Source organism: Adiantum capillus-veneris, chromosome 9, assembly GCF_014529385.1.
Source record: "Adiantum capillus-veneris isolate H3 chromosome 9, ASM1452938v2, whole genome shotgun sequence".
In the NCBI taxonomy this organism is placed as follows: domain Eukaryota; kingdom Viridiplantae; phylum Streptophyta; class Polypodiopsida; order Polypodiales; family Pteridaceae; genus Adiantum; species Adiantum capillus-veneris.
In genome coordinates, this window is record NC_140939.1 from 31,322,992 (window position 1) to 31,349,436 (window position 26,445).

Genomic DNA, 26,445 nt, shown 5'->3' on the forward strand with positions numbered 1-26,445 from the left:
TATCTTTGGTGGCCTGTTCTGACCCCTGTGACGCATCAGGAGCCGTCTTCACAAAGGGCTTCTTCGCTGAATTTTTCTTTTGCTGCCCTCCTTTATCACTGCTCGGAAATCCACTGTCCTCTCCTTTCAACAGGGCAAGACCAGTGTTCGCAACTTCCATAAGCTGAGTAAGGGTAGCCACTCTATTCTTTGTACAGTAATCGCGAAGCCCTTTAGGCAACCCACAACAATACTTCTCTATCTGCTCTGTCAGTGGCACAAATCTGTAGGAGGTCACTGAGAGTAATGCTTTACAAAACCTCCTATTGTACTCTAGCAAGCTCTTGCACGAAGCTGCCGTAAGCTGGTGCCAATCTGTCAAGACATCGGCTTCAAATTCATTTGATAGCCAAGCAGATGCAAACATTTGCTTGAAGTAAACCCAAGTGGCGGGTGCCTGTCCTTGCATTAACAATGTCGTCCACCAGGTAAGCGCATTGTCCTTTAAGAAAGTGGCAGCTTTCCTGACCTTCGAGGCCTCTGTAAAATTCCCTCCCGCATAAGCTGTATCAAACTGCTGGAGGAAAGTGAGTGCCTTTGTCTTGTCCTCGAAACCACTGAAGGTACTGAACTTTACTGCTGCACCACCCTCTTTGTAAGCCTTCGGCTTCTCTAGTGCCCCCAAATTGTCATACGGAATGGTCTGCAACATGGGCACTGTACTAGGCATGATCGGCACGTGTTGGCCATTCACATTTTGCGTCAGAGGTGCGATATCTGGCTGCTGTCCAGAAAAACCAGCCATGCCAAAATGACCCTGTGGCACCCCAAACTGGCCCTGGTTGCCGTGGAAACCTTGCTGCATGCCGATAGTACCATACATGGGGTTTGGCATGATGCCTTGCATACCCCCAAACACTGTTCCTGGCATGTACTGCTGACTTCCAGACGCATAACCAGCCATACTTTGGAACACTGATCCACCCTCGAAATACCCAGGATGTACCGTGGGTGGTGGAAAAACTGAGTGCATAGCCTGGTATCCAGCTCCCTGTCCATTCAAGACAGCATGCTGGCTCTGAAAGGTGGCGGGCTGAACTGGCATAACCTGTGGAATAGGCGTTCTAGCCACCTGTTCAAGCACGGGAGGAATCTGCTTTGGAGCCCCCGACTCCGCAACATGCGAGTGTTCCCTTTCCTCCTGCGCCTCATGAAGTACCTGGGCTTGAGCTTCAACAAGCTCCGTACGCGGCGTAGGTTGCCTATTTTGCTGTTGCACTGGTGGCGCTTGTAAGAATTCCATAAACCTCGGATTCTGCACCAGTTGCAAAAAGACATTCACCGCGGCAACTAACTGAGTCTTAAACGCATCATCCTCAAGTTGCCCTGTCATAAAGCCCTGTACTACTGGAGGGACATTCACGTTGACAGGAGGTACAGACTGACGTGGCCGTGAGCTCTCGCCAATCTCAAAAACCATAGGAATCTCCTGCCTGTCCTTTGGAGAGGAACCCTCTTCCATAATTCCCTTCCCCTTGTCGGCCATAGTGTAACCCCCGCGTTCTTGCACTGTGTGTCTTTACCCTGAACAATCCAGGCTCACTTTTTGAGGAAAAAGTGATTGATGTCCCGGCAACGGAACCATGAAACCGGCCCGTAGGGCGGTAGGCGTTGGCTTTCACCCGAAATTCTTTACTTTATACACACACACAGAGCACTTTGCAAAGAGAACCTGCGACGGTAGTTAACACTTAAACACACACACGGCTCGGAAGCTAGAATGCTCCGAGCAGACGCCGACAACCCGTAGGCCCCAAAATTGGCGCCCCTTTCGGTATTTCTTTATTCTTTAGGAGGGTAAATTACAAGGTAAGGTCCTGGGAATCCTTCACGTGTATCCACCTAGATACCATTTGATTTGGCCAAATTTCGGCAGCATAACAGCCCCAAAACTTGCGCGAAACCAATTCCCCTGCTGGAACTCGCTTGCGCTGTCGTATACCCTCTGATTCCTGTCCAAAAACAGTAAATTCAGCACGCTGTATTTACTGGTTTTTGCCCTGTTTTCAGCCCCAAACAGTCCCCTAACTGTCCTTTGCCAGTGGGGCACGATTCCCAATGATCCTGGCGTCCGTATGGCTGAAAAACAGTCAAATTACAGCGCATACACAGCGCTGATTTTGCACCTCTACGGTGAGGTTATGACCCTCACCAGTGCCTGCTTTGGAGCAGCAGTTAGCTACCCCTGTTCCTGCTCAAGGAGGCTCTTGCCTCAGCACAAAAGCATGAACCCACACAATTGTACATCAGTCAAATGAGTAGCCCTCTTGTGGGGCATCACATAACTGCACGTAGGGGAGAAAGAGAGCAGTATGTAGCGTGCGGGGCATCACTCCCGTCACCATACTGTGCATAGAGGGTAAGGTAAGCATTCCATAGCTTCTGTACCTGTTGCAATCCGCCTGTGGCTGAAAATGGCGCCCCCTTTGATGATATGCAGCTCGTTTTTGCCTCCCAGAGTGGCAGAATCGCTCACAAGCTGACACGTCGCCCAGTTTCCTAGTTTGGGCTTTCCCTGCTAAAAATATCTCAACTGGTGCGTCAGTTGACTTCGCGGCAGAGTTGTAAAGTGTTCCCCTAGTCATACCGAAGGTAATGACGCGAACACATTTCGTGGCCCAAAATAGCAGTTCCCTAAATTTTAGGAGATGCTTCCGTTTGGCTCCCACTAGTCTTCTGACCATCTATCCTCATTGGGACCGCATCCAAAAATGCAATGTGGCCCAACTGTCGGATACTTTTGGTTGGTAGTCCCACCTTGACTTTACGCCTTAATTGAGTTCACTTCCTAGTATCCACCAACTTGCTAAGTGCGACGGGGGGACCTATATGATCTTGCTCTGAGCCTAGACATCCTCTTACCATACGAATTCCAGTGCCGACCCCTTCCCGTCTGCGGGTGAATCTACCGTTCACATTGGCCATACAATGTCCGACCGTTTGCTACTTCAAAAAGAGGGTCTTAAACAAATAAAATAAACCCCATTGGAAAGAAACCAACAACCAAGGTTAGCAGTTGCCACATCTCTGTGACATGGTTAATAACTGCCACGTCCTCGTGACATGTACTGTCGAGCCGTGGAGAGGGCAGGCATCAGCCGAAGAACTCGTAGCCACACCTGCTGGGCCGAGGGACAATCCCAAAGACAGTGACGCTGACTCTCCACCAACTGGTCACAGGCTGCACATGCGGCCGAGAGACCACTATGCACAAGCCAACTCCCTACTGCTGTGGCTCTCTGTGCAACGAGCCACTGGAACATAGTGACACGCCTCGGCTGTCTGGAGTCCCACAGCCTCTGCCAAAAAGCTGCCAAGACTCGACTGTGAGGCCCTCCTCCTGCCAATGACGTGCTGCAGCGGGGCGGGCCTCTCTCTTTGCTGCAAGTACATGACGTCCAAGCCGAACAGTGTACTTAAAGGAAAGGGGACTCCTGGGCGGTCTGCAGAAGAGAAGGGGTCCCTCCATAGCCACTCACCAGGATCCCACTGTACTCGTGCCAGTGGACAGCACTCCCAAGCCCATAGCCTCCAGTGTCCTGTCTCAAGAGCTGTTGGGTCAGGGTCTATGACGCAAGTCCTCCCACAGATGCCCACAACTCGGATCCTCTGGAAACAACACTCTGCTACCTGTGGGGCCTCTACTGCAACTCGCTGTAATCGTCCCCCACCCTGAAGCTCGAAGAACAGGGCTGGGACAATCTCTGAGCAAGCCCTGACTGAAATGAGAACCTCCAGTCGTGTGAAGGCTCCCATCCACCGGGGTGCTACTGGCTCGAGAGGCGTGAGCCACTCAGCTGGAACTGACTCTGAGATGTCCTGACACATGCTCTGCACCCCTCGCATGCCTTGTAGTTGGACAGCCTGCACCTCCTTTGACAAACCTGTGAACTCTAGCCAGTCACCTAGAGAGCGCGCTGGACCTGCTGCCATGGGACCCCAAGAAACATGAGGCCGACTCCCAACCAAGTGGCCTCTCTAAGTGCTAACCATGGGGTTCCAGACGAGGGGCTGCCGTAGGCGCTCCTCCGTGCACGTTGGCTGTCTTTGCTCTAGGCCACGTCGTAAGAGCTCCCAAGATCGAAGCAAACTCGCAGCGAATCGGTCCTCCAGTCTCCTGCTCAAACCAACTCGGCGCAACTCTGTAAAGATTCATCTGGTTGAAGGTTGCCAAGGGCCTCCTGACTGAGGCACCCTGGCACGAAGCCTCTGCAGCAAGAACTCCTTCCAGGGCTCCTCGCCTGGAAGAAGTCCTCTGACGACGAACTTCCCAAGAAGGGCTCTGCTCTGTTGTGCTGGATCAATGATCCCAAGCCCTCCCTGAGAACGAGGAAGTGTGATGACCGACCAAGCCACCTTGGCTCGGGCAATGTGAGTGTCGCGACCTGACCAAAGGAAGTTCCTGATCAGTCTCTCTACCTGGCTGATACAAGAACTCGAGAAGATCCAGCAAGAAGTGATGTACCACATAGTCGCCAACAACACCTGGTTGGCAACTACTACTCTACCAGCAAGCGAAAGTCGTGCTGAGCTCCAATGTAACAGCTTTCTCCTGATGGACAGGAGAAGAGGAGCAATCTGCTGCTCGTGGGACAAGTCCAAACCAACCTGACAACCCAAGTACCGAACTGCAGTCCCTGGAGGAATCCACCTGAAACCCTCTCCTGGCATCCAATCTGGCACAGGAGCACTGCCAACCGAGAAAGCCAATGTCTTTCTCCAGTTGATCAGTGTGCCCGATGCACAAAAGAAGGTCTCCAAAGCCTGCTCACAGCTGTGTAAATTGGCCTCCTGGCCCTCTAAGTACAAGGCTGAGTTGTCGGCAAACTCAGCGTCCAGAAGCTCATCTCCCCGTATAGGGAGTGCTAAGCCCCTCAGACCAACCTGCTGTGACACCAAAAATCTGCTCATCGCCTCTGCATAGAACAGAAAGAGAAAGGGGGCAAGAGGACAACCCTGTCTGACCGATCGTGTGAGCATGAAGCGCTCACCTCTGCCTCCTGCCAAAAGCACCTGACTGTGAGCCTGCCTGTACAAAGTTGACACCCCTCTGATCCAAGCATCTGAGAAGCCCATCGTGCGTAGCATGCCCTCTAGAAAGTCCCAGTCAACTCTGTCGTATGCCTTCTCAAAATCGAGAAGAAGAATCACAAGGTCCTCCGCACAGAGTTGTGCCAGGGCAAAAGCCTCCCAGAAAGTGAAGATTTTGTCAAGGATACTGCGTTCCTTGACAAAACCTGTCTGAGTCCCATGTATAAGGCTCTCCAAAAGTGGCTAAATCCTCAAACTCAGAGCCTTGGCAAGAATTTTGTAGGCTGAGTTGAGGATGGTGATGGGGCGCCACTGTCGAATCTCATCCAAGGAGCCACACTCCTTTGGAATGAGGTAAATCAGGCCCTCACTCATGCTATCCGGCATCACTCTTGTGTGTAGAATGTATTGAAAGGCACTACAAAGATCTGGGCCAAGCAGGTCTCAGTACTCCAAGAAGAAGCTGGGAGTCAGCCCATCCTCACCTGGACAGCTACCACGGGGGAGGGCCCTAAGAGCCGTGTGCAGCTCCTCAAGCTGAAGAGGTATCTCTAGCCTCTGGCGCATCTCCTTAGTCACAAGACAAGGCATCTGTGCCCAAACCTGCTCCCTGCATGCATCCTGCCTCTCTGACTGGGGCTCAGCCGCAATAACTCACGGTAAAAGTCATTAGCAACTGCACGCTTATCATCGGGCTCACAAACAACTGACCCATCGGGTCTCCTCAACTGATTGACCTTGGCATGCGAGTGCCGAGGTCCCACTGTCTCAAAGAAAGCACCTGTCACTTTGTCACCCACCTGAGTCCACTGAGATGCTTGTCGATGAAAGGCAAACTCATGGCGCCTCTCCTCCATGCAAGCAAGCTCCTGTCGAGCCTGCTGTAACTGCTCCTCCAACCATGGACTGTCTGGATGCTGCTCCTGCATCCTCTGTAGTGAAGCAATGCCTCGTCTGAGACGCTGCTCCTCTCTCGCTACAACCCGTCGAGCCAGAGACTCCTGGAGAAAAAAGTGGCTAAGCTGAGCTAGGCCTAAGGCCACTCTGTCTGCAGGTAGAGCCTGGCTGTGCATGCCCTCTGTCCAGAGAGCCTCTACCCTCTCTTTGAGTGTTGAGTCCAACAAGACCCGCTCTGGGATGCGAAGCATCGTGCTCCCACTCCTCTTCCTGTCTGCCATTGTGAGGATCACTGGTGCGTGGTCCGAGAAGGATGTCCCTGCCAGGATGCCCAATGATCCCCCCAAGTCACTGAAGTGTTCACTAGTGTAGAAGCGATCTATCCGCGATAGATTCACTCCTCCCACTCTGTCTAGAGAAGGCAAGACTCTATGGAGGCCTCACAAAGCCAGAATGTTGCCATGTATCCGAGACCCTCAAAGTCATACACAACCTCTCCCTAGCTGCTAACTCGACTCCATGCACAGTAGCATGGCTGCCTCCGATCTTGTCAGAAGGGTCCTCCAACATGTTGAAGTCCCCTCCTACACACCAATGGTCAACCTGTGGCAAAGACTTAACAATCTGTGACCAAAACTCTACACGAGCACTCGCCACATTGGGCGCATAGATGTTCAGGAAGCCCACAAGGCCACCCTGAACCTGCATAGTAATCCACTGAGCCCTGCCTGGCACAATAATCCCTCTGCCCACAATGGCCTGCTGCAATGAGTCCGCAATAGTCATACATACCCCACCCTGGATGCCTCCAGGTCCAAAAGCAGCTGACCAAAAGGTATCATAACGTCCACGCAAAATCTGACCACATCGTAGAATGCGGCTCTCAGACAAATGGTGCTCCTGAAGCATAAGGAGATCAATCTCTCCTCTCACAAGGCAACGCTGAAGCTCCTGACGCAATCGGCCCCGTTGTCGCTGAAACTGGGGCTCGCCTAGTCCCTGCACGTTCCACGAGACGATCCTCATGGGGAGCGAGAGAGAACAGATGCTGCCGCAGCAGCAAGACGGGCTATCTTCGAGGCTGGCTTGGATGGGGAGTAATCCGCATCCGAGCGTCCTCTAGATAGGCGAGACTGCAGTGAGTGCCTGGCCCAAGCCCAAGCAGAGCGAGCCGTGCGTAAAGCAACCTCCTCTATCCAGGAGTCCTCATGAATGTATACATAGCAAGGCAAACACTGCGTATCAGCAAAAAAGTACACCACAATGTGCCTACATCCTGCTGAGTCTGGGGGTGTCACCGCAAACTTGGCCAGTGGCCACAAAGTCTGCAGCAAATCTGTAACTCTAAGTTCTCCCATGTGGTGAGAGAACTCGAGAACCTGTGTATGCAACCATCCCACCACTGAGTCGAGGGACCACTCTGTCTCGGTCCTACCACAAAGGGGGAAGGAGAAACCAACTGCTGAGTCCAAGGCCTCTGTCCCCCTAGTGGCGAGGAACAAAGCTTGGACCTTGAAGCAGGCTGCCTCGTGTTCTGCTGCGGAATCGCCGAGAAAGCGAGTGAACCCGTAATCGAAGCAATCCCAGCGGTGTCGGAGGTCAATGCTCGTCAGACCATGAGGGATAGCTGCAAGGGAAGATGTCTGAATCTGCAGAGGGGGCCGCAAGAAGGGCTGACCCTCTCTCGCTAGGCGACTCGTGGCAAAGGCGTTGCCAAGAGATCTCCTAGCCGCCGGCGAGGGACCAGTCTCTTGAGTCGACTGTGGTACTGGAGCAGGAGGAGGGGGAGAAGGAGCTGGGGGGGGGGGGGGGGGCGGAGGAGAAGAGAAACGGGGTGGGGCGACAGAGACAGGGGGGGCGAGGTGGGGAGTGGGCGGGGGAGGGGATGAGGAGGAGGAGGGGAAGTCTGAAGGTGGGGCGGTTGGCGAGGGTGAAGCGGAGGTGGAGGCTGGCGTAGGGGGCTGCTCCTGCTCAAGAGGACCAAAGCGGTTCCCCGTGGGAACCCACTGCTGCTGAGTAGGCACCTGAGGGACACTCTGAGTGCCAGGCTGTCGCTGTGGCCCCTGGCGTCGACGGCCACGGGCCTGCTGCCACCCCTCCTCCGCTGGAGCCCCAAGCTCGGAGGGTGGCTCTGAATCTGTGCGCTGTGCCTCTGGCTGTGGCTGCGGCCCAGCCTTGGCAGGCTGGGGCTGAGGCTGAGGTGCAGGTCGAGGCCTCCTCCGTGGACAGGCCTTCGCTAGGTGGCCCATCTGTCTGCAAATGAAGCACTGGTTCGGGAGACCCGAGTACTCCACACTCTGTCTAAACCAACCCCCACTCACCCGAGGCAGAAGGATGACCTTCGGGAGCGTGTGGGTATCTCTGACCAAAACTCGAACTGAAGGGATGCCAGCTGCCTTGGCAGCTACTGATGCTGCCGTACGAGGTGTCTCCAAGACAGTCCCGATGGCGGAGCCAATCCTGGAGAGAAGTGGAAGGTACTCCCTCCGTAGACCCGGAAAGCAGACTGAGATGGGGATGTCTGCCTCCTCTACTAGCACATCCGAAGTCGGGTCAAAACCATGTCGCCACTGTCGAAAGTGGGCGCGTGATGCTCAGATGGCCAGTGGACTCATAGCGATGACCTTTCAGGCCATCTCGGAAGTCTCGAACTCGATCTGGTAGTACCCCCGTCCGAGAATCTGGACATCCAAGATCTTGCCCACCTCTGCGAGAAGGCAGGCCTGGAGAAGGTCTCGTAGCTCTCCTCTGCTAGGACGGGTGCCGAGAACCTTGCAGATGACAGAAGTCGCCTGCAAGTGCTCTACCTCTGCGGCAAGGCTCGCTTGCTCTGTCGGCGAAAGAGCAAGTCGAATGGTGTGTGGGGGAGCAGGAGAGAGAGCCCACTTGCTGTCCTATGCAATGAGAGTGAAGGAGAAGGGGAGAGTGGCGCAGAAGAAGCTTGCGCAGGGAAAAACGTGAGAGAGAGAGAATTCGTCAAAATCTGGGAAAGTCACGCTATGTTTTATTTGGGCTTCACCTTTGAGTATATGAGTAAGTGACTAGGGGGCCATTCACACTTGGGCCCCCTCACTTATAAGTCTTTTTAACTTATAAGTTATAAGTACAAGGCACTTAGGCCTTTATTCCCTAACAACCTCCCACCTAAAGGCAATGTACCTTGGGAGATCAAAGAATCAGCTAACTATGATAAAATAGCTGATCATGCACTTACTCATCCAACACCCATCATCTGACGGCAATATGCAAACCGCTCTGCTGGAAGACTCTTGGTCAAAAGATCTGTAGGATTGTCATCTGTGTGCACCTTGACAAGTGTAATGCTCTTGTCATCAAGCACACTCCTGATAAAATGATACTTCACCTCTATGTGCTTTGTCTTGGCATGAAAAACAGGATTCCTTGCAAGCATAATAGCACTCTGACTATCACAGTGTAGCACAGGAACCGGTGACTTAATGCCAAGCTCTTCCACCAAACGTATGAGCCACAAAGCTTCTTTGCATGCCTCAGTGGCAGCCACATACTCAGCCTCAGTGGTAGACAAAGCAACACATTTTTGCAGTCTAGAAATCCAAGAAACTGCACCTCCTGTGAATGTAAACACATATCCAGAGGTAGACTTCCTGCAATCTGGATGTCCAGCAAAATTTGCATCTGTAAAGTCATGCACAGATGTCTCACTCTTCCCAAAACAAATGCACAAGTCTTTAGTGCCTTTCAAGTATCTCAAGATACACTTCACTGCTTCCCAATGCTTTTTGCCAGGATTGCTCATGTACCTGCTTACCACTCCCACCGCAAATGCAATGTCCGGACGTGTAGCAACCATAGCATACATCAAACTGCCAACGGATGATGCATAAGGAATCTTGGCCATTTTAGCCCGCATATCATCTGTGTTTGGGCAGTCATGTGCCGTCAGTTTTACATATGGTGGCAGTAGAGTACCAAGTGCCTTTCCCCCATCCATATGAAAACGATGTAGCACCTTATTAACATAATCTCGTTGAGATAGATACAGACACCTGTTGAGTCTATCTCGAGAGATACGCATGCCCAAAATATGATTAGCATCACCAAGATCCTTCATGTCAAAGCGATTCTTTAAGCTTTGCTGTAATGCATCCAACTCCGTGACATTTTTACCCGCAATAAGCATGTCATCAACATACAAAATCAGCAATAGAAGAGATCCATCACTTGCCGTTTTGATGTACAAACAGTGATTAGAATTACTTCTTTTGTATCCTTGAGACCTCATGAATGTATCAAACTTGTGATACCATGCACGGGGAGACTGTTTCAAACCATACAAGCTCTTCAAGAGTCTACATACTTTCTTCTCTTGCCCCTTTGACACAAAACCTTCTGGCTGCATCATATAGATCATCTCAAGCAAATCGCCATGCAAAAACGTTGTTTTGACATCCATTTGCTTTAACTCCATATCTTCAGAAGCAACCAGGCCTAAAACAAGACGTAATGTGGCAAGTTTTACAACAGGAGAAAAAATCTCATCAAAATCCACACCATGCTTTTGCTTGTACCCTTTAGCAACCAAACGTGCCTTGTACTTAGAAGAAGCATCAGATGTGACCTTGGTCTTGTAAACCCATTTACATGGCAGAGCCTTATGCCCTTTAGGCAAATCAACCAAGTCCCATGTATGGTTTTTCTCCAAAGACTGCATTTCGGAAACCATTGCTTTGAACCATTTCTTACTGTCTTCACGTTGCATAGCCTCTTTATAGCAAGACGGCTCACCACAATCAGTAAGCATGACATAGTCCAAAGACGGTTCATATCTATCGGGGGGCCTTGTCACCCGAGTAGACCTACGCACCCAATGATCCATAACAGGTGGATTTTCAGCCTGTAAACCATCAAAAACAGCAGGCTGTTCAGCCGGTTGCATCGCAACAACGGGCGGTCTAGTAGCATCAACCTGTTCCCCTTCCTGTGGTGCATCAATGGCAACTTGTTGGGGCTGATTTTCAGCAGCTAATGGCTGATTTTCAGCACCATTTTCAGCATGTAAAGGCTGCTGAACATTGGGCCTTCTTGGCTGTCCATATGTAACATCTTCACGAAAAACAACCCGGCGCACTTCCTCGACCTTTGTGGGCTGTTTGTGCATGCAATCCTCATTGAAGATGACATCATTGCTGCGTATGATTTTCCGTAATGCGGGATCCCATAATCTATACCCCATTTCACCATCCTCACCATATCCTAGGAAAATGCATTTATGAGACTTTGGTTCTAGTTTGGTGCGCAGTTCACTCCGGATGTGAACATAGGCCTCACAACCAAACACTCTTAAATGTGTATATGAGGGTGGCTTGCCAGACCACACCTCCTCAGGCACCTTTCCACCCAAAGCCTTGCTAGGTGAGCGATTAATCAAGTGAATAGCTGTTTGCACAGCTTCTGCCCAAAAACCATGAGGTAATGCAGCATGTGACAGCATACTCCGAACTTTCTCTTGGATAGTCCGGTTCAACCTCTCTGCAACTCCATTCTGAGAGGGATTAAAAGGAGCCGTGAGCTCTCTTTTAATACCTTTAGTAGCACAAAAGTCAATAAATGCTTTTGATACATACTCCCCCCCATTGTCTGAGCGCAAAGACCTAAGCTTCTTGTCAGTTTGATTCTCAACAAACGCAAGAAACTTCTTGAAAGTATCCAAAACATCGCTTTTAGCACGTATTGGATACACCCACACCTTACGTGTAGCATCATCGATAAACGAGACAAAATATTTCTTTCCCCCTAAGGACAACTGTGGCATTTCACATACATCGGAATGCACTAAGTCTAACCTGTCAGACTTCAAAGAAAGTGACCTTTTGTGCGGTGTTTGACTGTGCTTACCATAAATACAGTGCTCACAATGAGAAAAATCAGCATACCTCAAACACGGCAAATAACCACAACGAGACAGAGTTTCCATTCCTCTTTTACTCATGTGTCCCAACCGGCCATGCCACAAAGAAACATTTGGCTACTCGGTTACGGCGACAACATGGTCACGCACACTAGATACATGCAAAGGATACAAAGTGTCCGATTTACAACCCTTGGCTACAATCCGGGCCCCTTTACAAATTTTCCACTTGCTATCACCAAAAGTGGTGTGATAGCCTGCATCATCTAGCTGCCCTGTGCTAATCAAACTCTTCTTGAGTTGTGGCACATGACGCACTTTGTGCAAAACAAAAGTCATACCATCAGCAAAAGAAAACTGGACACTGCCAATACCTGCAATGTCACATGCATAGTTGTCTCCCAAATAAACAGTGCCCTGCACCTCACCTGAGTACTGTGTAAACCAATCCCTATGAGGTGTTACATGAAAGGAGGCACCTGAATCAAGAATCCAAGTATGCATGTCCACATCAGAACCCATAGCAAGGGTATGTGCATCCACAGAAGAGGCATTGAGTACATCAGTGCTGCTGTCACTGTCACAACTACTAGCAACATTGATTTCCTCAATCAACACAGTGCTCTTCTTGGCATTTCCCTTGTCCTTTGCATCAGTTTCAGCACCCTTGTTCTTCTCTTTCTTCCACTCATAGCATTCCCGTTTATAATGCCCTTTCTTTCCACAATGATGACACACAACATCTTTCCTACGAGATTTGCTGCGTGCCCTGTCCTTACTGTCAGATTTCTCCCTCTGTTGAGACCTGCCTCTCAAGTGCAATGCATTAGAAGACCCACCTGTGGTGTTCTTCCTGTTCATCTCTTCCATCAAGAGAGAACTCTCTACATCTGCATACTTAAGTGACGCACTTGAGTTACTAAGAGCTGTCCGGAATACATCCCAACTCTCGGGCAATGTGCATAGCAGAAAAGTAGCTTTGAACTCCTCATCAATCGTGAATTTCAGCTCTGTCAGTTGGCTGAAAATAGAATTGAATTCATTGAGGTGCACAGACATGTGCGTGCCCTCTTTCATGCGGAGATCCATAAGCTTCTTAAGCCAATACACTTTACTGGCAGCACTCTGCTGTGCATACAACTCGTTTAAACACTTCCACATGCCCCATGCTGTCTGCTCATTCTCTACATTGAAGAGTAAATTGTCAGACACCGAAAGTATGATCGTGGAGCGAGCTAACTCGTCCACTTCTTCCCATTCTTCAACCTCCATATCAACCGGTTTCACACCCTGTAACTTAATAGGTTTCGCCTGTTTCTTCTGCAACATCACATTATAACATTGCTTCTTCCATATAGCAAAGTTATGGGCACCTTCAAGCTTGCGAATGTGCAACAAATTGCCACTTTCACTGCTAGAAGCCATTCTGAGTGATTACAAACACTGAAACCCTGTTTTGCCGACCTAAACACGCCCAAATGTGCGCAATCGGGCAAAAAACAGCTTGCTGTTACAGAAAAACAGCGAGCAAATTTCACGCGAAATCACCCCAAAACGGCGTACATTCACTGCCAAACCCTTACCAAAGGTTTCCACAAGGTATATACATCATTTGCTTGCTGAAATTCCCTGTTTTAGGGCAAAAATCAGACCTGTAAACACCTGTTTTGCTGAATTTTCAGAACCTCGTTGGTGGAAACACCTGTAAGATTGACCTGTGAGACTTGCCCTAATGAAATTGCATCAAATTGACCCCGAAATTGGTCAATTTCAGCAGAAATAGGCTGCTGTTCGCCAGTTTTTGAAACCCTAATTTTGGGGAAACTGTCACCGGAGGTCGATTCTACACGGTGAGAGGATCCCTTCGCGACAGAGTTGATCGAAAACGGTTGAATATCCTTCCCGCAGCGAGCAAAAACAGAATTCTGATCTGTGTTGCGAAGATGGCTCTCTTGGAAACCCTAAAGCTCTGATACCATGTGTGGGGGAGCAGGAGAGAGAGCCCACTTGCTGTCCTATGCAATGAGAGTGAAGGAGAAGGGGAGAGTGGCGCAGAAGAAGCTTGCGCAGGGAAAAACGTGAGAGAGAGAGAATTCGTCAAAATCTGGGAAAGTCACGCTATGTTTTATTTGGGCTTCACCTTTGAGTATATGAGTAAGTGACTAGGGGGCCATTCACACTTGGGCCCCCTCACTTATAAGTCTTTTTAACTTATAAGTTATAAGTACAAGGCACTTAGGCCTTTATTCCCTAACATGGTGGGCTCAGCGGGGTCGGGCGAGGGGGCTTCAGGCGAGTCCCTCTGTGGCGGGGCTGGAGCCTCCATCTGTGTCTACTGCTGAGTCGAAGAAGCGGACGATGAAGAAAATCTGCAACCAAGCACTTGTCCGAAGAAAAAGTGTTGCAGAGCCAGGTGCAGAAGACCTTCGGGAGCGATGAGGAGGGGGGGGGGGAGGATAAAGCGGCGAGCTAGGGTTCAAGAGGTTGCGGGGGGGCCGGGGGGGAGAAAGGGCCAGGGAATGGGGGGCAGCGGACGGGCTTGGGGGCAGCTAGGGGCGAGGGCAGCGGGCAGCAGAGGACAAGAGTGGCGGGCTGGGCTGGGCGAGGGAGGCAGCGCGGGGGCGAGAGAGAGGGGGGGGGGGGTGAGGGGGAGCGATGGCGCAATAGGGGGGGGGGGGAGCGTGCAGCAGCAGCGAGCGTTGTTAAACCGTTGTCATGTCCAAAGGCTTTTCACTTTTATAGAGTGGGGCCTTCGGAGGAGGGTTTGACAACATTGTGGTGTCATATTCTTCTCTCTCTATCTCTCATTCTCATGCACCTTCATTCACAGTGTTCGTCACTTTGTTTGTGTCCATTGCACCATCTCACTAAAGGAACGGAAGGCTCTCCCTTCCATAAGTAAAAGAAATCATTTTGCGGCTTTTTCATCCGGGGTTAACTTAGGTTTAGCAAGCGTTTTAGCTTTACCCTTAGATTCATTCTGTGAGTTCTTTTCCGAAGGATTAGTGGAAGATTGGCTAGAAGAGTTACCATTCTTACCGTTCTGAGGGTTCTGAGAGGTAGAAGTCTTGTTCTCCTTAAGCTTTCCCTTATTGTGCTTCATCTCTTGGGCGAGAGCAATCGCTACCGCCTTTTTGAGACCGATTGGATCGAGTACCTCGACATCAAATTTGATATACTCGTCCAATCCATAAAGGAATGCCTCCTTACGTTCAACATCCGATTTGCGTAATTGGGTGCCGAGCTGCAAAACACGTTTAGAGAAAGACATAACGGGCATACCATTTTGCTTGAGACCGCGTCAATCGTTTTTCAATCATGCGAGGTATTGGGGTGGCATAAACCGCGTCTTGAGCTCGTCTTGGAAGTCGGCCCACAAGCACATTAGAATTTTCAGTTTTCAGCACTTAGCCATTGCAAATTTAGCCCCTAGCCTCGCAAATCTCACCTACCCCTAGCAGATCCTCGCCGTACCATCAAGTCAGCCAGCGTTTACAGTTTCAGCCTGCTGTTTTCAGATTTCAGCATCTGCATTTTCAGCGCATCGTCGTCATCGCCATCCTCGTCGACAGTGTCAGTGCTCAACAAAAAGTCAACATCTTCCAGGTTTCAGCATTTCAGCCCTAGCGTTTTCAGTTTTCAGTCCGTCCTCGTCGTCGACATCGTCGGCAAGTCCATTGCATCTTGTGACGTGACACATCCAACCCTATGTGTCCGTGGACAAGCTACAACATGATCAGGATTCGGTTCAATCAAGTTAGTTTAGAATAAGAAGTGACCTGGCACTTTTGTGAGTCTGGTCGCAGACCGTGCATGTCCAGACACTTAGATTGGATGCATATCCTCTGGTTGCACTCAGCATGATCATTAGATTTCCATCAAAACCCATCAGAAGCATTTTTACAGTGCATAGAGCTATCTTCCCTATTTTTGACATTTTTCACTTATTATTTTTAAGTGACTTTTGTTGGAAAGTAGGTAGGGCAATTTTGCTAAGATAATATATAAGCAAACCAGAGTTAGCACTTTCTGGCAGAAGAGGCAGCAGGAGCACCTTGCTCAACAGGCAACTTCTTAGTAAGACCGATCCCTGCGACAACTCTGGCGTTTTCTCTCAATAGAACGCCTAGCATTTTTGCACCACCTCAGCCCTGGCGTTTTTGCATTGCAAATCAGCACCGGCATTAGCAGAAGCATCAGATCCCTAGCGTTTTTGCATCAGAGACCAAATCAGCCCCTAGCGTTTTTGGAGCAGCATGACACACCGGCTTTTTGCAGTTCCATCGCGACAGAACCCAGAAGAAAACCAGCGTTTTCAGTTTTCAGCATAGACACTCCGCAGAACAAGTCCCAAACCTCGCAGATCTCACCTTCCCGCAGCAGATCCTTGCCGCATGGTCAGATCCCGCAAAGCTTGCAGATTCAGCCCGGAAAACGCAGATTTCAGCATCTACGTTTTCAGCGCGTCGTCGTCGTACTGTCGTCATTGACATAGAGTCAGAATTCAACACATAGTGATTTGTAGATTTGAGTCCGTCTCGTCGTTGTCCTCATCGTCGGCAAGTCCAAGCGTTGTAGAGATTTGTGCAATCAATAGTAGACCGCTCTCGCCATAGAGAGTGGGGCCTTCGGAGGAGGGTTTTATGTCGTCTCTGGTGTCATATTTCTCCTCTCTCTATCTCTCAGTCTCATGCACCTTCACGCACAGTGTCCATTCACTTTGGTTGTGTCCATTGCACTCTCTCAATAAAGAACGGAAGGCTCTCCCTTCCCTAAGAACAAGGAGCCTTGAGCACAGTTTGGAGCACTCATCTTGAGCAAAGTTCAACCTTCACTTCCGCTGCACCTTACATTGGTATCAAAGCTTTGACAGTGTTCTGTATCACTCAAGGAAAGAACCACAAGAACCACATAATTTTTTTTGCTTGTTGAGGTCGCACGAACCCAAGTTCGCTTGGGCGTGTCGATTCATAATAGTGTTTTTGAAGAGTGACAGGAAACCCAAGAAAGAAGGGCTTGTCCAGTCTCTCCTTGTGCCTCTTTTCACTCATTGAGAGCGGACCGTGCACTTAGCGGCCGACCAATCGATGTGAGGTGGGGAAAAGCAACGTTGGTGTGAGCGCAAGGCCGCAAAGGGGTGCGCCCGCTGAGAAGAGCAGAACTAAGGTGAATAGAAGATCCTTCTCGAACATAGATTGCAAGCGAAAGAAGAACTCAAGAACCTCAAGAACGGCAAGAACCTCAAGAACCCCAAGAAACCAAGACCCACAAGAACCCAAGTTCCTCGTAAACTTAAGAACCCAAGACCACAAGAACCCACAACTTCAGTGGATGGTCATTACTTGAAGCGGAATGGATACTTCGCTTGGAGGTGATGAGCATGAGAGAGGCGAAGAAGAATTTTCCCCACCAGGAGGTTTTTCCGACCCTCCCCCTTCCCTCCCATCTACGCCAAGGATTGCACTAACTTCTATGGAGGAGTTGGAGCAGATGTTTATGGACACGAAGTTAGAACGCCGAAGCAAGAAGAGTAGAAAGAATGGCAGAATTTGATGGTGAATGCAAAGAAAGAAAAGCAGAAATGGATCGCAGACACGCAGAAAGAAAAGCAGAAAGAGAAGCAGAAAGAAAGACAGCCATAGAGCGTGAGCATGAGCAAGCGCGACACATGCAAGAGTTGTTGCGACTCTTCTCTATTGTGCAGGCGCAGTTTGAACAGAATCAGGAGAAGGAGACTCTCGGTCTCGTCTTCTCTAAAGCATGATACACAGAATTTGCATGATGATAAGCATGATGAATTGCATGATAATGATGAGCATGATAATTTGAATGACAATGACAAGCATGATGATATGGATGATAAAAACAAGCATGATGATTTGCATGATGATCAAGATGTGATTTCTCACAAGCATGACGATTTGCATGAAGATGATGTGATTGTTCACAAGGATGATGTGTTAGTTGATACTTTCTCTAGTGAAGCTAACCTCATGGCAGATTCGATCAATCACGAAGAACCGATCTTGGCTCTCAAGCCTAGGTCCAAAGAACCCCCATAGGAAGATTCGATCCCTTAGGAAGAACCGATCTTGGCTCTCGAGCCTAGGTCCACATAACCCTCACAGGAAGTATTATGTGTATGAATGATTAATCAGCATGCATTGTTCAAGTGTTTCATTCGTGATCGTTTCCTGTATTTTAGTCAACGTCTTTATGTGATTCCTTTTCCTAGGCATGACATATTGTTCGTTGAGCACATTTCACTCATGAATGAGCACGGATGTATGCGGATTATTCATGAAAAGCTGAAAAGTATGCATTCAAGGAAGTCACATTCCGTGTCTCTTGGCATGACACATTTGTAGAAAGAGCACAAGAAAGTATGAGTATCAAGTATGGGCATTTCCGTTGTGAATTGCCATAGTTGATTGATTTAGATCCAAAAGAAAAGATTCGATCTCATTGTTTGCATGTGTTTGATGAACGGTTTGGCGCTCCGTCTCTATGTTCATCTACATTGCATGCGCAGTCTTTAGAGAAGACTAAGAGCTTTTCCAGTCACTTTACATGGAATGGGTATGTTCATGTTTTTGTGTTGGAAGTGGTTTCAGGAATTTTCAGCCATGGAGATTTTTGAAGAAGGAAGAAGCATGACTCTAGACGAAGTTGAAGCATGGAAGGAGCCACAGAAGACTGTCGCTTTCGGTGCGGCCCAAAGAAGCAAGCGTTGCAGACCTTTATGAAGTTCAAGTATCGCATGACCCACGCATCAGAGTGGGCCGGCAAAGAGTCCTTTCCAAGATTCCGGATGTTATTGGCGATCTCCCTCGACGCCATACAGTTGACACATCCAACCCTATGTGTCCGTGGACAAGCTACAGCATGAGCAGGATTCAGTTCAGTCTAGTCAGTCTAGAATAAGAAGTGATCTGGCACTTTGGTGAGTTTGTTCGCAGACCGTGCATGTCCAGACACTTAGATTAGATGCATATCCTCTGGTTGCACACAGCATGATCATCAGATTTCCATCAAAATCCATCAAAAGCATTTTTACAGTGTATAGACCTATTTTCCCTTTTTTTGACATTTTTCACTTATTATTTTTAAGTGACTTTTGTTGGAAAGTAGGTAGGGCAATTTTGCTAAGATAATATATAAGCAAACTAGAGTTAGCACTTTCTGGTAGAAGAGGCAGCAGGAGCACCTTGCTCAACAGGCAACTTCTCAGCAAGACCAACCCCCGCGACAACTCTGGCGTTTTCTCTCAATAGAACGCCTAGCGTTTTTGCACCACCTCAGCCCTTGCGTTTTTGCCTTGCAAATCAGTGCCGGCATTAGCAGAAGCATCAGATCCCTAGCGTTTTTGCATCAGAGACCAAATCAGCCCCTAGCGTATTTGGAGCAGCATGGCACACCGGCTTTTTGCAGTTCCATCGCGACAGAACCGAGAAGAACACCAGGGTTTTTAGTTTTCAGCATAGACACTCCGCAGAACAAGTCCCAAACCTCGCAGATCTCGATCCTCGCCGCACGGTCAGATCCCGCAAAGTTTGCAGATTCAGCCCTGAAAACACAGATTTTAGCATCTACGTTTTCAGCGCGTCGTCGTCGTACCGTCGTCATTGACCATAGAGTCGGAATTCAGCAGATAAAGATTTGCAGATTTCAGCCTTAGCGTTTCAGATTTCAGCCCGTCTCATTGTCGTCGACATCGTCGGCAAGTTCAAGCATTGTAGAGATTTGTGCAATCAATAGTAGACCGCTCTCGCCATAGAGAGTGGGGCCTTCAGAGGGGTTTTACAACGTCTCTAGTGTCGTATTTCTCTTCTCTCTCTATCTCTCACTCTCATGCACCTTTACGCACAGTGTCCCTTCACTTTGTTTGTGTCCATTGCACTCTCTCAATAAAGAACGGAAGGCTCTCCCTTACCTAAGAACAAGGAACCTTGAGCACAGTTTGGAGCACTCATCTTGAGCAAAGTTCAACCTTCACTTCCGCTGCACCTTACACATCTAGACCATTGTACCAGATTTGTGCAATCTATAGCGTAGACCTCTCTCACCATAGAGAGGGGGGCCCTTGGAGAAGGGTTTGAGAACCGCCTGGTGTCATATTCTTTTCTCTCTCTTTCTCTCAGTCTCAGCACCTTCATTCACAGTAGCATTCACTTTGTTTGTGATCATTGCACACTCTCTCTAAAGGACGGAAGGCTCTCCCTTCCGTAAGTAAAAGGAACCCTTGAGCACAATTCGGAGCTCTCATCTTGAGCAATATCAACATACACTTCCGCTGCACCTTACAAAACTCGTGGGTCGGAGTTCAAGGCATATGCATCTAGTAGGGAACCAATCAAATGTGTCTAAAACACTATGGATGAGTGCGCACCAATCCATCGTTGCTGGCCGGATTATGTACAAGATGTGTTCCATAGTTCGCTACCTTGGAATATTGTGGAGGTGATGTGTTCACAATTCACGAATGGGGATTCTTGGTCGTAGTGTGGTCTACAATTTAAATTTTCTAAAAGGCAACCGATGCTCAAGATGGCATCATTCTAAGGTTCAAAGTTGAGGGTAGCAAATACGAGGTGTATCTAGTTGCAGGCCTCTTTTGGGGTGTCCACTATGAGCTATAGAGGGTGTTAGAGTTATGGCATCTCAAGTGAACTGCCCAATGTGATCCCAATATTTATTTTGGTTTTTAAGTATTTATTTTACTTATTTGTCAAAGTCTGGGTAGGGCAATTTGCTAAGGTGACTATATAAGTACACCTTGGCCCCATTGTATTAGTGTCAGTTATTTCATTGCCAAAGTTGGTTGTTCGAGAGTCTCTCTCTCTCTCTCTCTCTCTCTCTCTCTCTCTCTCTCTCTCTCTCACGAGTATTCTCTCCATTATTCTACGCTTCCACATCGTCGACTTTGACAGGTACCTCTCATTGGTACGCTTTCAGTGACCATACAAGGGATAATCACTTCAGCCACTCCATAAAAGAGAAGTCTCTTTTTCTGGTACGCTTTCATTGACCATACAAGGATACCATGGAAAAGCCGATTTCCACATCATGAAGTTAGGCAATTGTGACGTTCTCTTGGGTGCCTTGGCACGACAAGAATGATGCAACACTCCACAATCTGAACTGTACCATTACTTCGATGTAGAAGGACAAGCCAGTCGTCCTCAAAGTTCGACTGTCTGAACAAAAACATGAATGAATTTTCTAGTTGTTTTGTATTTAGATACTTTTGAACTTTGTCTGTGAAAGTATTGTTTGAATTTTGTTTGACATAGATTAAGTCTATTTTAAACTAATCTTGGTGTGATTTGACTTGTTTGACTTTGGTTTTAATACTGCTTTCAATGATTGGTGATTTACTCTTGGTTGGAGTGTGAGAAATGGTGCTTGATCATGTTTGAACCTCGGAACGACGCAGATGGGATGTCTAGGGAGTGCTTCATTGTACGCTGGAAAATCGTTGAATAATGGCGCAGACGGGATTTCTGGGAAGCATTTAGTTGTATATGCTTGAAACCTCCAAGCGACAGGTTGTGTTTGGGGAGAATTTAGTTGTATGAGTCCTCTGAGCTCATGGCCTGGACCTTTTTATATGCGGGGCAAGTGACAAGTTAGTCGTTGAGTAGGTTCGTACCGTAGATCGTCTGTCTCAGGGGAGTGCTTAGTGGCGCCGTTCATTGTCTCTTGTAACATGCATATGTGAGCATTTGCGTTGCATTGTTATGTGTCAACCACCGAATATTCCTAATTGGGTGAGATTGCCTGGGGATGTAATTTTAGTGCATCAAGCCAGCGCGCGCACACACACACAACTCTTGCGTAAAAACATGATGAAGTGGCAGTTGTAGGGATGCCTGCGATTTGTGTTGATGATGCGGTAGGCTATACGGACTTTCACGAATTGTGCTGCCTGCTAATGACGTGGCAGATTGAATGGACAGTCCCACTGGCTTTCGAGGATTAGGTGCTTTCAAGCTTGTAGCTTTTTATGTAAATTGCTTTTCAGGCCAAGTGCCTTTAAATATGTGGCAAAGGCTCATTATCTGGCATGTTTCCGCCAATTCGTGACGCCGCCGTTGTACTCGCCATATAAGAAATTCCGAAAGGGACGCCAGGGTTTGGGACGAGTGTGCTCTTGGGGTGGAACTCTACCACTCCCTGTCTCATGTGTCATCACTCGTGCACTCTCTCTCAATTCAGTTGCTTTGAAGTGTTTAAAGTTGTCTCGTGTGTTCTTTTCCGTTGGCAGGTGGTGCCCTCCCATTACACAGGTGTTCTAGATCGGAGTCGAGGTGTCCACCGGATCATGAGCAAGTCTTGTCTTCATTGCATCTTCCAGTGCCACCTTTGGTATGAGATCACTTTTGGTATCTAGCCTAGGCTACATGATTTTGCTACATTGCTAGAGGTGGACAGAACTTTTGCCAGATTTTTGTAGGCTTTGTACAGCCTGTGGCTCCTACATTATTCTTGATGATTGATTGTATCTCACACTGATGTATCCTATGTCATTGTATATTTTTCAGGGGCGCGAGAAGAAATAGAAAACAGAAGAGAAGTTTTTAATGCGTAGGAACAAGCCCAAGAGACCTCAAAGATCTTTTGGACGGGGTTTGAACTTAAGACCTACTACTCAAAGAGGGAACTGAGATAACGAATCTACCACAATTTGAGAGAGAGAGAGAGAGAGAGAGAGAGAGAGAGAGAGAGAGAGTGTGTAGTAGCTCTGTCCAGATGGCTATCAAAATGGTGGACATAGGGGAGGACTATGAGCCCAGAATGTGGGCACATCGAGCCTTCCACATGGTCCAAAGCGTGATATTGTGGTGAAAACTCTCGCTGGTAGAAATTTAATTGGTGACCTGCATCTGGAATCATTTGTAGAGCGCCCAGTCCATAACCCAAGGGAGTAAGTAGGAAGACCGGATTTGTTGGCAAGCCCTGAAAAAAGGTGCGAGACCTTGGAAATTGCAAAAGACTGGATCAGTCAGTGGGATTCTTCAGCGTCGGAATCAAGGTCAGATTACATGGCATTATGCACCCCCACAATGGTTCGTTTTACATTCATCGTACAGACCACAATGATGTTTACATAGCCTACACATTGTAATTCCTCTTTTGTACTTCCTCTATAAGCCATCGAGCATCTCCCGAGGTCTTTTATGACACAGAATACAGCCCCTTTTTGAGAGAGAGAGAGAGAGAGAGAGAGAGAGAGCGAGAGAGACTTGGTTCAAATGCATGGAGGTCTTGAGGTAGCGAGTTTGACCACTTCATTAGGTTGAATGTGAAAAGGCTGCTGGTTGTGAGCAGGCCTTGGTTAATGTGGTTGAGATTATTGGAAACTGCATTGCGTAAAATCCTTCTGACATGAAAGAGGGGTAACAGAGGGAGAGAGGTATGAGAATGTTCTTGGAGGTTAAAGCTGTGCAGAGAGTAGTCATTCGTGTAATGTAATGTCTTAAGTTGTTTGAAGGTAGTTCATGTTAAGGTGATCGTGTACTTGTTGTTGTTGTTGATAGCTATGGACACTTCCGAAGCTGTAATCAAAATTGGACCTCTCCACAGGTGACTTGAGCCTCCTTGCATTTGTGCTGTTGGTGTTGATACTCTTTCTCAAGTGTTTCCCATGTGTGTTCCTCCAGTGGAATAACAAAGAAACAACCGCAACGGAGGGCGCAAAGGCTCAGAAAGGAGAAAGCAATTGAGAAGGCCTTATCTACAATGGATAAATCACAGGAAAAGTCGCAGAAAATTCAACTCAAGTCGACACGGGTGCTGTCAGTGAAAGGTCTTTATTAGCAGCATTGACTATGATTCCTTCTTGCAGTCACGTGGCGCAACTGCTTTTTGATGTCTTCTAACCTGATACCTCATTTTTGTTAGTCATACATACAGAGGTTTGCATGAAACATGGGCTCTTAATCGAAGTAGTTTTGAGTATTTGTATGTAACTTTGCTTACATTCAGAATAGAACATGTAACCTGACACTTAGCAATTGAATGTGGTGTGATCTTTATAGACGAATCCTCACCAGGAAGTACGTCACGTCAGTCTGTTTCAGTTATGGTTTTTGTCTCTCTCTCTCTCTCGGGATAGTTTCCTACTACGTTAAAATTATCGTCGTGGTCTTCTTCTTCTCTCTCTCTCTCTCTCTCTCTCTCTCTCTCACACACACACACACACACACACACACGCACGCGCGCGCGCGCTTGCAGTCACTGAGTCCTTAAGAGCGATTGCACATTACAAAAAAAATTGCAAGCAGCAAAAGGCCTGTGAGAAGTTTGAACAGCTAAAAAGTTTACTCATATTTGTGCTGAACATGGTCCTGGACTTCAGCTTGCTTGCATGGTATGGTAGGTCCTAAGGAATTTTAATCAATGCTATAGGATAAAGGTAAAGCACAATTTTAATTGGCCAAATGCTTTTCAACACTTCCCAAAGGTACTATTGCAATGGAGAGCCTCATTGCTAGCTTGGACAATTTATTCCTATGGATGGTCTAAATTTTGTCGTTCATTGCCTTTGTCACTTTAAGATTGTAGGGTGACCATTTAAGCACAGTATTGTGGACAATAGCTATGGTCATTCTCAACATTGATCTGTGTGTGTTGCTTCCTCTTGTGATGTGATGATTAACATGGACTTGACACTTAAGTGCATTGAAGTGTCTCACTCGCTCTTTGAGACAATGTGGCGGGGTTGGCTGTGCAAATTTTGAAATAATGGGGCCGGGCAAGCAATGATATATATATATTCCATTTATGAAGATTTAGGTCACATGATTCTTTGTTGTATTTGTGGTCTTTATGGCAATTAAATGTGCAACAATTGTAACCATATAGACCATCAGAAAATAGTCATAGCCAAGGTCCATCTGCAATCCTTAATTCATTTGCAAAGATTGTAAGGATTAAAGCTTATTTGGACATCGCACCCTTTAAACTTTGATTGTAACGATTAAAGTTGTACCCTTTAAACTTTGATTCCTTGACAAGTTAAGCACCAAGTAGTGTATCTACCAATGATGCGCCTTCATCCATGCCAAAAGAACTTTGGAAAAGTGTTGCAATCTAAATGCACGTTGTGTATGGTGCAATAGATTGTTAGCCACTTGTTGTGATGAATGATGTGGCACAACAGCCTAGTACTAACACACATTTCTTTACTCACAGAGTTGACGCAACTAGGGCATGGGGGCAACATAGACTTGCTAGGCCCCAAGTGAGTCAACCAAGAGTCCTCAATTTTTATGTAACTCTTGGAGACAGTTTGAGGACTACATAATCAACCCATAAACACACACCTCAGCAACTTCCAAGAATCTCAGGTTAGAGTGGTCAAAAACACACTTTATGATCCCACATACGACATCTAGTTTTTCTCTACAATAACTCTTTGTAGATACAAATGTAGAGTCTTTTCTTTGTGAAGGGCTAGATTCTTCAGTAGATGTAGCGCCTTTAGTGACCTTGACTTTCAATCGTTATTTAGTGATTGTGAAGCATTAAGGTATGCAAGCCACTCAGAGCTTAGTGCTATGCAACTATGTAGTGCTCTATTATAATGATCCTATCACCAAAGAAATCAATTTTGAGATGCATGTTGAATCTTGTGCTGATGTAGTCGAAAGATTTCTGATGGAGGGCAAGAAGTGCAAAACATGAGATCCTTATGCCTGGTACATATAATTATCTTTCTTTTGATCAATATATAACAAAATTAAGAGAAAACTGCAAGTTTCTTTGGACCAATACATAGAAATTTATAGGATTCTTGGCATGTGGAGGAAGATTTACAACTTATTGCTCTTTTGAATGATGCTTTAGATGGATTTTATGTTTCTTCTAAGGAGGGAATCCAAAGTTCGACTCTAACAGATAGCTTAAAGCAACGGGGAGAATCGAATGATGAAGAGTTTATGTAGATGCTAGATGAAGCTTTAGAGGATTTCAAGCTTGTAGGAATGACATGCATGCAGCTTTTCACGTATCAAATAGTTCTTTGAATGCTGTAGAAAGAGAGCTTCTCTTGTTTCACGCTCATATCTTTCATGCTAGAGGGGGTGATGTTGAGTAATCAATATTTATACCAGTGATGGAGATTACTAGCTATTTAATGCATTGATATGATCCATGAGGATTTACCGAGCACTACATGCTACCAAATAGTTATGGATTCCATGTTTTTTTAAAATCTGGCTAGAAACCTTGATGCATTTGGATATATGATTAGTACGTTATTTAGTTCCTACCCAAATGGGGGAGAAAGTTAGCTATTGACTTTATACATTTATGTGGTATGTTATATGGGCACTTGATGTCGTTTGACCCAGGAGAGTATTAAGAAGCACATGGTCAATGCCAACTTGTCTTTGAGCCGTGGATCCAAGAAAATTCTATGATCATGCTTTTGTGACACTACTTACATGCCAATTGATGCACTAAGCTCACAAATCTGCATGCTATATTTCAAATAAGTTTTTGTGTTACCCATTTAATCCTAGGGAGAGCTGGTAGCTAGTGTTTCCTAGCTAGATGCTTGATGATGGTAGATAGGTTGGCAA

At 47.4% G+C, this 26,445-nt stretch overlaps 1 protein-coding gene across 1 annotated transcript in view; it reads left to right on the forward strand.

The window, feature by feature from the left end:
• LOC147450288 (uncharacterized) overlaps positions 1 to 23,903 on the forward strand; it is a 48,106-nt gene extending 24,203 nt beyond the window's left edge. The window contains exons 2-3 of the mRNA XM_086519565.1: positions 23,398 to 23,443; positions 23,521 to 23,903. Coding sequence (XP_086375691.1) covers positions 23,398 to 23,443; positions 23,521 to 23,677 — 203 coding nt within the window. The 3' untranslated portion in view covers positions 23,678 to 23,903. The remainder of the gene's footprint in view (positions 1 to 23,397; positions 23,444 to 23,520) is intronic.
• Positions 23,904 to 26,445: the final 2,542 nt, after the last annotated feature.